This window comes from Maniola hyperantus, chromosome 25 (genome assembly GCF_902806685.2).
Source record: "Maniola hyperantus chromosome 25, iAphHyp1.2, whole genome shotgun sequence".
In the NCBI taxonomy this organism is placed as follows: domain Eukaryota; kingdom Metazoa; phylum Arthropoda; class Insecta; order Lepidoptera; family Nymphalidae; genus Maniola; species Maniola hyperantus.
In genome coordinates this window covers 1,403,369-1,415,463 of record NC_048560.1, presented here as the reverse complement: position 1 = coordinate 1,415,463, position 12,095 = coordinate 1,403,369, and the positions used below count along the sequence as shown (strand labels likewise).

The window sequence follows — 12,095 nt, the reverse complement described above, 5'->3', positions numbered from 1 at the left end:
ATCTATTTAAAAAAAAACCAATACCAATAACTATTAGCCACATGTTGTAGTTTTAGTGATTTAGTTATAAAGATATCTCAAATAGAAGTTTATTTAACTGTGTGTTAGGCCACTGCCAAGGTATTATAAAAATCATCATTTTTAAGCCATGGGATATATCTGTGAGTAATAATCTCAGATTTTTATATTAATGTTAATTTTAACTTTTTTTTTCACAGGATAGCAGAAGACGATGAAATCCAACGTAACCTATCAAACGTTGAAATTCAAAGGAAAAACAACTGTATGCTACAGTGAACAAGGACTAGAATCCCTCATCAACGCTTACTTAAACATAGCTTAAATACCTATAGGAATCAAATAAAACATCGATTTTACATAACTTGCGATTCGATTATAATTACGATTTATATAATGTAATTTCTAGCGATATAAAGAGTCGTATTTTGAGATGCGACAGTATGAAGAAAAACCCGCCAAGTGCGAGTCAGGCTCGCGCAACGAGGGTTCCGTACCACAGTCGTATTTTTTCGACATTTTGCACGATAATTCAAAAACTACGATGCATAAAAATAAATAAAAATCTGTTTTAGAATGCACAGGTGAAGACCTTTCATATGGCACCCCACTTGATATAGTTATCTTACTTTGAAAATTGAAAATACTAATTATTAGTTTATGACCACATTTTTTTTGTGTGATGTAACCACAAATTCACAGTTTTCAGATTTTTCCCCCAATGCCAGCTAAGACCCATCTATTAGCCAAATTTCATGATTCTAGGTCAACGGGAGGTACCCTCTAGGTTTCTTGACAGACCGACAGACAGACAGACAGACATACAGACAACAAAGTGATCCTATAAGGGTTCCGTTTTTCCTTTTGAGGTACGGAACCCTAAAAATTACGATATTAGGAAGCAACCCCATTGTTTTGAAACGGGTGAATACTGATCCATATCAAAATAAGACCCTAAATTAGCGCTGCTATGGTCCATTAGGCATTAAAATGTAGTTATTTGTTTAAATTTTGCCGTTTTTTAAATACATGATATTTCTAAAATCGAAATTAAACTTTTGAAGAAGAAAAAAAAGAAGAAAATTTTTGACGAACTAGTTTTGCATCCAGTTAAAGTTTAAATTTTTTACATTTTTTTTCAAAAATACAGTGCCAGATTATGTTATATACAGAATAGCTGCAGCCTGCAAGGTATATATTTCAGTGATTTTGAAATAATTAATTTTATTTCGCACTACGGGATATAAATTATTTTATAGTCCGGTCAATATTGGCGTTCCCAACATTTATATTTCGTATAATTATAGAATTATGAAGCTGTGGTAGCCTAGTGGTTAGGACGTCCGCCTTCCAATCGGAGGTCGGGGTTTCGATCCTGGGCACGCACCTCTGACTTTTCGGAGTTATGTGCGTTTTAAGTAATTAAAATATCACTTGCTTTAACGGTGAATGAAAACATCGTGAGGAAACCTGCATGCCTAAGAGTTCTCCATAATGTTCTCAAAGGTGTGTGAAGTATGCCAATCCGCACTTGACCAGCGTTGTAGACTATGGCCAAAACCTTTCTCACTCTGAGAGGAGACCTGTTCTCTGTAGTGAGCCGGTGATGGGTTGATCATGATCATGATAATTATATCCCGTAGTTTGAAATAAGCTTTAGGGTTTTGCATGAAAATGCAAACGATATTGTTTTTTTTAAATTTCCTATAACTTATTTTGTCGGAAATTCAAATTATATGATAATAATAATTCATTAGTTAAATTTTTTAGTTCCAATAAAATTATTTTTAATTTTTAAATACAAACGTCGACATTGGTGTTGGAAGTCGAATAAAATACTCATAATATTTGTTTCCTATAAATAATAATAATATATAATTTAATGAAATAATATAAGTATTTAAGAATAAAAATTTAGACCGTTTGCAATTGCAAATATATCACGAAATAAATTAACAAATAAACTTAATTTTTAATATAACAAGTGTAATTTTTTAAACTATCCGTTTTGATTTAATGTCATTTACGAAACTTTAACTTAGGTATAACTAACTTTACATTTGCTTAAATAATAAACACGCCTTAAATATTATGTAATAATTTTGTTTAAAGTTTCGGTATCATAAAAGTCATCGTTTTAATGAAAATTAATAATAAATAATAATTCTAATACACTTACTTAAAAAAAAACTTTTAATATTATTTGCCTATCAATAAAGTTAATATATTTTGCGATATTTTATAATTTACTACAAAAATGTTGTAGTACTTTTTTGTACCTGTGTTTAAGACATTATAGTGTGTGTGTATATAGACTTATCTTAAGGTAAACGCACATTGCGGCAGAATCGATGCGAAGCAAGGCATCCCTAAAAAAATGCAAAGTAAACTGAAATATTGTAATACGTATCTTCATTGTAATACCAATCCAAACTAAATACGCCACAACGCGCGTTGATGCGTGTATTATTATTATGGTTTTATTGATATTGCTCCTTACAACGTAAAGTACATTACCTTCATTGCATAGTGGAAATAAAGTTAATTTTACTTCGCACCTTTTTGGACGCGTCACTTCCGCAATGTGCCTTGAGCCTTATAGATTTTCCAAATTAAAATTACGCATCTAGCACTCAAGTTCCTAATAATACAGTGATCGCAAATAGTCCAATCTGAAGCCGGTTTGCGCACGTCATAGACTAAGTGGGCGGCCCAGGTGGGAGCGGGTGCGTCCTGCGAGGCGACCAGCGTGTCAGAACAAACTCTTAATATTTACAAGAGTCCTAATCGAGAGCGGGTGCCGAACGGCATGGAATGTTTAGGTATACGCGGGGGTGGTAACCAAATAATACTCCGAATATAATTAAATACTTTAATAAGGTACTTGCCAAGTGCACTGCGAAGCGAACCTATTCCGACTGCCTGGCGAACCATGCGTCCGCGTACAATATATAACATATGTTCGCATATCAAACCCCCTACAAATGTATGGCATAGCGCCCGCTGCCGCCCCCCGCAAGTAACGATCGGGCGCCCACCCGCATTTAGGCCCATATATCTGCGAGGTTGGTGGGGCCATGGGTGGTGGCGAGTTGCCCGCCCTGCAGGACACACCCGCTCGCACCTGGGCCGCAGACTAAGAATTAATACACAAGATCTTTTTTTTTTGATACTACTTGTTTTGCGAGCTGATTATCTTTATAGAATGTTGCCCGCGACTTCGTCCGCGTGGATTTAGGTTTTTAAAAATTCCCTGAGAACTCTTTGGTTTCTCGAAACAAAAAGTAGCCTTTGTCCGTCTCTGAAATGGAAACTATGTATCTCTGTACCTCGTCAAAATCGGTTAAACGGATGGGCCGTGAAAAGCTAGACACACACTTTTTATGATATTAGTATGGACTTTGAAACGCGATGCATAATTTTTTGTTGGAATTTCTCAACTAACAACGCAGGTATCAAGCTTGGCTTTATAATAACTTGTATATTTCACCAAAGAAACTTTTCCTAAACATTTCATCCCTATTAGAACAGACGCACACTTTCTTTTATCGGATCCGATTGTCTTGTGATTACTTTACGATAAAATCTTATACGATCAATTATAAACACTGTATAAGCTAGAACTGTTTCCACAGAAATAATAATATATAAAAACTATCATTGTTACAAACTCGATTGTCGTGATTGGCCGAATTTGTGGTATTTTTGCTGCAACAATGCATTTCAGCCAATAGTGAAAGTGTCGGCCAATCAGAGATAATTGCGATGTCGCAATGTTGACAAAAGATCGGATACGATAGTAAATATGTGCGGCTGACTTTATCCAATAACAATTTTAATATGAGTACAATGCCATAGATATAATTAATTAAATTTTTTTAATGTACAAATTAATAATTGACTAAAGGTACGAACACATTACTGTGTTATGTGTTGTAACGTAGTGTGACATAACGAACGACCAATGAGGATCAACCACTAATAAAATTTTAGATTTTAAAATATAGTATGGTGCTATACATTTTTGAGCATTTTACTTTTTAAATGATCCAAATCCACGAAAAAATTAACATCCATTAAATTACTTAAAGTTTCAAAACAGCTACAAAACGCATTTAGGACGCCGATATCTAGGTGCGAGTGGGCGACTTCTGCCCGTGCTGCACTTGTATTCGTTGTATTTTTCGTCGTTTTTTTATCCATTTAACAAAATTATAAATTCAAGTTTCAAATTCAGTGTTTTATTTATTTTATTGTTGTAGTAATTTATACTCAACTAAAAAAATGTTGTGGCTGATCTTCATGGGAGTGTGCCTTAGCAGAATAGTAGTGTGTTACTGTGTAAGTCTTCATATAAAATGTACGGCTTCGATCACCTTTTGTTGCGTTACGACACGCCACATCACAGTTATGTGTTTGCGCCATTATATTTTTACGTTGACGCGCGGATTATAAATAAAGTGAATGAAATGTAAATATTAGTCATTTTTTATTAGTTTTTAACTGAGTTAATATTTATTAATGGCTATGTTAGATTAATATTCTTGCCTTGAATGGCGGGCGTAAGTAAGCGCCGACGTATACCGACAGAGTGAAGTGGACCAGAGCTTTTTTTGATAACAACTTAAACTCAGCTTTATGCACTTTGGCATACGGTGAAAGTTGGTGTAATAACAACAAAACAGGGAAGCATTTCACAGGACTTTGTTGCATCAAAGTAAATAAAGTTGTTTTATAGAAAGACTAGCTTATGCTCGCTACTTCGTCCTCGTGGATTACACAAATTTCAACCCCCTATTTCACCCCCTTAGGGGTTGAATTGTTAAAAATCCTTTCTTAGCGGATGCCTACGACATAATGGCTATCTGCATGCCAAATTTCAGCTTGATCCGTCCAGTAGTTAGAGCTGTGCGTTCATAGATCAGTCAGTCAGTCACCTTTTCCTTTTATATATTATTAAGAAGATGCAGCAAGCACTTGGTCACGACTCACGTCTCGTAACTCTTATCTCTTTGACCAATAGACCGCAGTGCGGTGCGAGCTGATTTGTACTACTTTATTGTTATTTATAAACATCTTTGCGTAGTAACCGTTGGTCTTGGCTCCACTCCACTATGCGCGTATGCGTTGCACCTAATAGTTGACATCATTGAAAGTCTTTTATTTTTTTATTGTTTAGTAAATAAAAATGCTTAAAAAATGAAATTGCAATAATAAACTTTTGAAAATTACTTTAGCACGTAACTTATTTCAAATAAAAAACCGATCATGCAAGAAATGTTAAAAAAAATTATAACACTTAGGGCCGGTTGTTTCAAACCATTGGTCTTCGTAAGATCCGTTCGTTAAAATTTAACGGACGTAGACGAACTTTAACATCTGTTAACTTAAGTGCGTTGCTTCGTTGTACAAAAAACTGTTCGTCATTGTTATTTTGGTTGCGAAACTAACCCTAAAAATTAACATACTTCTCCGTATCCTTTTCTTATTTAATTTTAAGTATATTAAATTATATACATAGTTATTAATATTGCTACTTCGCATTTTAAACACTTTTTCTTTCTTACAAAATCTTCAAAAAAACTATCATTAAAAGCTTTGAATTAAATTGATTCCATTATAATTTGTAAATAAAATATTCCGTATGTAGGAAGTATGAAGTTACGAAGTGATTTGACGATCACCAATGGCGCCAGCACTGGTTAACGTAAACGTAACTTTTTAACGAACGTTAGCGCTAATAGATGCTGAATCAACGCTTTTTCTTTACTTACGTTCGTTAGCGCCATATTTAAAGGTTACGTGTCCGTCAAAGTTTGTTGAAACAACCGGCCCTTAATAGTTAATTTTTTAGCACTTGTACTGTAAAATGATTAATTTATTTTGTCTGAGAATCTGTACCTAATTTGTTTTTATATCCTAAACTTAAGCTATCTGATCGTAATAGTTGTATAACATATAAAGATTATGAAAGAAATACTTTGTAAAAGCTTCATAAAAATCGGTTTAGGAATTTATGTATGAAATGTTGTCTAAAATAATAAAAAGTGGGAGGTGCTAAGAAACGTAACCCTATGCGGTCGTATTTATTGTGCAATGTTTTTTTTTAGTTTTTTTAAAATGTATGAAATTAGTTTTTAGTTATTTTTATAAAAAAACCCCCAGTTTTTGTTTGTAAAATAGGTTGTCGATGAAATGTCTTGTACAAGATGTTCCTTTTTTTTTTTAAAAAAAAAACGGCTATCTGCAAAAAATGTTGTTTTTGAGCTCACAGTAGATTACACCCCGGTAGGGGAGACCAAACCGAAGGGGGTCAGGGCGGCAGGGAGAGAAATGTACGGGCCATCCTAGCCGAGTCCAGCAAGACCGTTTTTGGCACCCTGGCTGCAAGCGAACTGCCACGGGACCCCAGTTATTGTTATTATTATTAATTAACAATGTCGCTAATGCCCGGTTTCTGAGGTACTTTTAACGACGGTTTATCTATTCAATAGCGCTTTTGGTCCGATAACTCGGGACAGTGCGTTTCTGAACAACGCAATGCAGGATAAACTCCGTTTAAACTTAACTGGCCAATGTGCGCCATTTATCGATTCCATAAAGTTATTTGACGTTTCATCTGTCAGTAGGTAGTTCATGGTTTGCGTATTTCTAGATTAAAAAGTATTTTAATCTTAAGTTGTTCGATACTTTGCAAAAACAGTATTTAGCCACTTATTTAGCAATAGAAAAAAAATACTATCATTAATAGAACTAGTGTTGATGGCGAAATAAAGGAATAATATGCATTTCAAACACGTTTCCTATAACAGACCCATCTAGATCTAACAGAAAAATGAACTTGTTATCGGTTTCATAGCTGTTGTTATAATTAGAAACGCATGGACAGTTAACCTACGTTTATCCTATACATAGCTTTATTGAATCAATAGCTAATGAGAATATAACTGGTGAGTTCAAAAACCGGCCATAAGTCACTTATCGATAGATTACTGACAGTGATGTTATTAATTTCTATTATAAGTATATTGTATTATTTGTACTATCTATCATCGGCAATCTATTTTTAACTTGATACGTTACTTGTAAATAGTTCATTAGTTTAGTTAATAACTTAATATACATATTATAAAGGTACTGATTCGTTTGTTCATAAAACTTAACTACCCTGCCGGCAAAGCCGTACTGCCAAACGATTTAGGGTGTTTGTCCACTGAAGCGGAGCGAAGAGGAGATGTGTTGAGCAGACCAATCAGATTGTCAGTAAATAACGTTATAATTTTATTGTCATCTGACAAAACTCTGATTGGTCAACTATACACGTCTCCGCTCCGCTTGAGTGGTCAGGCACCCTTAGCGTTCCGGTACGATGCCGTATAGAAACCAAGGGGGCATAGGTTTCCTAAAAACTGCCATACCCCTTCCAGGTTAGCCCGCTTCCATCTTAGACTGCATCGTCACTTACCACCAGATGAGATTGCAGTCAAGGGCTAACTTGTATCTGAATAAAAAAAATTGGTATAGACCTTGGATCAGTTTTCTGTTCAATCTAATTGGTACTGAGTATATTATAATTTTATCGTATCTTAGATGCTAGCCTAGATGCTAAATCAGCTTAATAGTTTTTTTTTGGTACAATTCTACCCCCGTAATCATAAAAACCCAAAAGGAATGTATAAACTTAGTCTTGATAACACTATGTTGTATATTTTTAATAAATATAAGTATGATAAAACACTAATATAAATTATTTAATTTTTGTATTAAAATAAAATTGCATCACAAAATGCTTAGGCGCAACGCATATCTGCGGAGTAGAGTGAATTTAAAATGGTAGGTATAATGAAAACAATACAAACTTGGGGACCTAAAGGGCACGGTTCCAACGCCCTTGAGCTGCGCTGCGCGACGTGGCGCAGTAATTATAGTTTATAGTTTGTATGGAGCAAAGTGCGGCCGCGCGGCATCGCTTCGCGCAGCGCAGTTTGCACCTTAAGTCCCCGCTTCAAAGCTTTGTTTGCTTTGGAAATAGCAGTCCCGGCGTCCTTAGGCCGAGCCATGTGCCCTTCTTAAATCAAGTATTTTTTTTTTCAAATTATGGCTCGCTTTGAGTCTCCGCCATGTTTTGTTATCATACCAATTTCAGCCGTATTTAAAGTCAATAAGGTTGAGTTTCTTCTTCCTTTGCTTAAGGAGTCTCGCTGCACTCTACTCTGCAAGTGTGTGTTGCGCCGTCCACATAATTTTAGGTAAGTGCCGGGATCTCAGTTTTTTTCTAGAATATCAATAAACTAAATTGGCAGGTATAAAAGTGATGCTATTTAGCAGTAAAGCTGCGAAAATTATGCAAAGAATAACATTATTTTTAGCCCTGCTTAATCTTTAAAATCATGTTTAGATATTTGTATACAACCAAATACAGTAAGCGGCAGAAAATATTGTACATCGACCTTTAGAAAGAGATAGCGGTTTCGTAGAGCGTTGTCTCTCTCTGTCCATTTCTCCTTCTAAAAGTCGATTTACATTATTTTCTGCCGCTTACTCTAACTGTGGGTTGCAATGATTTGTTTGCAATTCATTTTGTAGGTAGATGATATAAACCGATATGCACTCTAACATAGTTCAATACTCTGGCAATTTTATTAACCGTCTTCAAAAAAAGGGAGGAGGTTCTCAGTTCTACTTTTTTGTGTTTGTGATTATTGAAATCGGTTTTAATTATTATTTTTGAATTTTTCTAATGGTTGTTTTGTGAGACAAACACTTTATTCTCTTGAACAAACTTTCTCTATCTATACTAAATTGACAGCTATAAATGTAATGATATCCTTTTGCGCAGTGAGAATTGTGACAGGTTTTAACAACGGTATTTTGGCCTATCCAAGCTTTTTTTAAAAGTTTTTCTTTACTATCCACTGCCAGATTGCCAGATTGCCACATTGCCAGATTGTTCGACTTTGTTACCAGCTTTTTTTGTAACTTGTAGGCCTCACTGTAGACGTCAGTAAGTCGCAATGATTGTACAAATGTTCTATTTCACGAAGACCGTTTCGCTATGGTTGTGTGGGTGTACACGTATAACCCGTCGGAAATATCTGCGAACCTGGCTTAGTGACGTCATGCAACGCGCTCGCGTTGGCACCGGTACTGGATAGGCGAAAACGGGCGAGCTGCGGGGATGCGCATTCCAGCGAGGTGCGCAGATATTTCCGACGTGTTGTACACATTGTTATAGTGTGCGTGGCGCTCAGTTTACGTTAAGTATGGTTTGTAAAAGCTGTGATAGCCTAGTGGTTAGTACGTCCGCCTTCTAATCGGAGGTCGGGGGTTCGATCCCGGGCACGCACCTCTAACTTTTCGGAGTTATGTGCGTTTCAATTAATTAAATATCACTTGCTTTAACGGTGAAGGAAAACATCGTGCGGAAACCTGCATGCCTGAAACGTTCTCAAAGGTGTGTGAAGTCTACCAATCCGCACGTGGCCAGCGTGGTAGACTATGGCCAAAACCCTTCTCACTGTGAGAGGAGACCCGCGCTCTGTAGTGAGCCGGCGATGGGTTGATCATGATGATGATGATGATGGTTTGTACGAAGCCAGTGCCAGTCCTACTGGCTTGAAAATTAGACGGGCGCCCTATTATCGCCAGCCCTGTTAAAAAACTGTTTCATCATCATCAACCGATAGATGTCCACTGCTGGACATAGTCTCTTGTAGGGACTAAAACACGCCACGGTCTTGCGCTTCCTAAATCCAGCGGCTCCCTGCGACTCGTCTGATGTCCTCCGTCCACCTAGTTGGGGTTTTCCAAGAATGCGTCTTCCGATGCGAGGTCGCCATTGCAGCACGTTGGGACCCCAACGTCTATCGGTTGTACGAACTATGTGCCCTGCCCATTGCCACTTCAGCTTCGCAACCCGTTGAGCTATGTCGGTTACTCTAGTTCTCCTACGGATCTCCTCATTTCTGATTTGATCACGTAACTCCAAGCAAAGCTCTCTGCATCGCCCGCTGAAAAACTGTTTATACAGGGCCCATGCCAAGCTAGTGCTGATTGGCAATGAGACTGGCAGCCAGCGATTTGCTTCGTATCGTATCGGCACGGTAATATTATCATATAGTATTCCAACTTCATACAAACGGACGAAACGCGAGTTATACCTACGCGCCTCGATCTCGGGATGTGCTCGGGACACTGCCAGTCGCGACTGTGCCGCAGTGACAAACGAATGGTGTTTTGTTTTTAAATAACCGCGCGATTTTTCCACTAAATAAGTTCATGTACATATTTAGTATGACGAGTAAGAAATATTGTGCTGTGTTTGGTTGCATGAATTCTACATTAACGCATTCAGAGATAAGTTTTTTAAATTACCTGGAAAGGCCGGCAGCCCTGTCGCATGTTTACGTACCGCGCTGCTGTAGGTATTTATTTCAAAGATACGGCCGAGTTACAATACTGTATAGATAACATTACCGTGGTATCGGTATACACTCACTACTACAACCAAGGCTGAGCGGTCTTCGTGAAATAGAACATCTATTGTTTGTATACAATCTGTATCCTATTATGATAACTATTGTAACTCTAATCATCGATAATAATGAATGAAATAAAGTGACATTTGGGAAACTGGTTAATTTTTACTTTCCACCTACAGTACGCGGCAGAAAGTAAAGTACATCGACCTTTAGAAAGAGATAGCAGATCTGTCTCTGTTGTTGAGACCGACATACAAAACGTCACGTAGGTATGAGTGACAGAGACAACGCTCTACAAAGCCGAAATGTCATTCTAAAGGCCGATGTACATTACTTTCTGCCACGTACTGTATAGTACGCGGCCGAAAGTGATGAACATTGGCCTTTAGAGTGACGTTTCATCTTTGTAGAGCATTGTCTCTGTCACTCATACCCATATGACGCTTTGTCGGTCTCAACGACTGAGACAGTGCTCTTTAAATCTGCTGTCAAAAGATCGATGTTCATCACTTTTGGCCGCGTACTGTTCGTTTTTTGCTCCACGTTCCTGATCATCATCATCATCGTGATCAACCCATCACCGGCTCATTACAGAGCGCGGGTCTCCTCTCAGAGTGAGAAGGGTTTTGGTCATAGTCTACCACGCTGGCCATGTGCGGATTGGCAAACTTCACACACCTTTGAGAACATTATGGAGAACTCTCAGGCATGCAGGTTTCCTCACGATGTTTTCCTTCACCGTTAAAGCAAGTGATATTTAATTAATTAAAAGGCACATAATTCCGAAAAGTTAAGAGGTGCGTGCCCGGGATCGAACCTCCGATTAGAAGGCGGACGTCCTAACCACTAGGCTATCACTGCTTCTCGTTCTGCTATCACCTTCCTGATACGAACCGCTAATAGGTGTGGAATGCCCTTCAGCTTCAGTGTGTCCTGACTCCTGCCACGTACAACCTAAACACTGTCAAGGCAAGAGTAGGCATCTAGGCAAGCGCGCTCCAACCTAAACCTCTCAATTGCTGATGCCTGCGACTTCGTTCACGTGGATATAGATTTTTTTAAATCTTGTGGGATTTTTTATTTTTCGGTATAAAAAGTAGCCTATGTATATCCAGGGTATAATCCCAAATTTCAGCCAAATCCGTCCGTATTGGCGTGAAAGAGTAATAAACATACACACAAACTTTCGCCTTTATCTAAATATATAAAAGGAAAAGGTGGCTGACTGATTGACTGATCTATCAACGAACAGCTCAAACAAATAGTTTTATTTGACGGATCGGGCTGAAATTTGGCATGGAGATAGATAGCTATTAATGATAAGACTTTTAGGTCAAATAAAATTCTATTCTATAAATGTAGTTTTTTATTGATTAAGTTGTTATAAGCAACTGTTAAGTAGGTATCAAGTATAATTTTAACTTAAAAAATAATATAAGTACCTACAGTAAAATATAATATAGGTAAGTTACATAGTTAAAAACTAACAAATTGTACTGGAAGAACCCGGGTTTAGTTATTTATCAATAAAATATTGCTTTTTAATATGCCTACCACAAAATTACACGGCGGGCAGAAGTAATGTACATCGATTAT

General features: G+C 37.1%; 2 protein-coding genes and 1 long non-coding RNA gene across 5 annotated transcripts in view; 2 read left to right on the top strand and 1 right to left on the bottom strand.

Moving 5' to 3' along the window:
* The window catches only part of Ehbp1 (Eps15 homology domain containing protein-binding protein 1), a 42,537-nt gene extending 36,299 nt beyond the window's left edge, over positions 1–6,238 (top strand). For all 3 annotated transcript variants that reach the window (XM_069507115.1, XM_034981910.2, XM_069507116.1), the window contains one exon: positions 219–6,238. In XM_069507115.1, coding sequence (XP_069363216.1) covers positions 219–297 — 79 coding nt within the window. In that variant the 3' untranslated portion in view covers positions 298–6,238. The remainder of the gene's footprint in view (positions 1–218) is intronic.
* LOC138404084 (uncharacterized) overlaps positions 1–10,650 on the top strand; it is a 304,112-nt gene extending 293,462 nt beyond the window's left edge. Inside the window, exon 2 of the long non-coding RNA XR_011238192.1 lies at positions 2,345–10,650. This is a non-coding gene — a long non-coding RNA (uncharacterized lncRNA). The remainder of the gene's footprint in view (positions 1–2,344) is intronic.
* The window catches only part of Opa1 (Opa1 mitochondrial dynamin like GTPase), a 135,006-nt gene that overhangs the window by 76,397 nt on the left and 46,514 nt on the right, over positions 1–12,095 (bottom strand). The window lies entirely within an intron of this gene.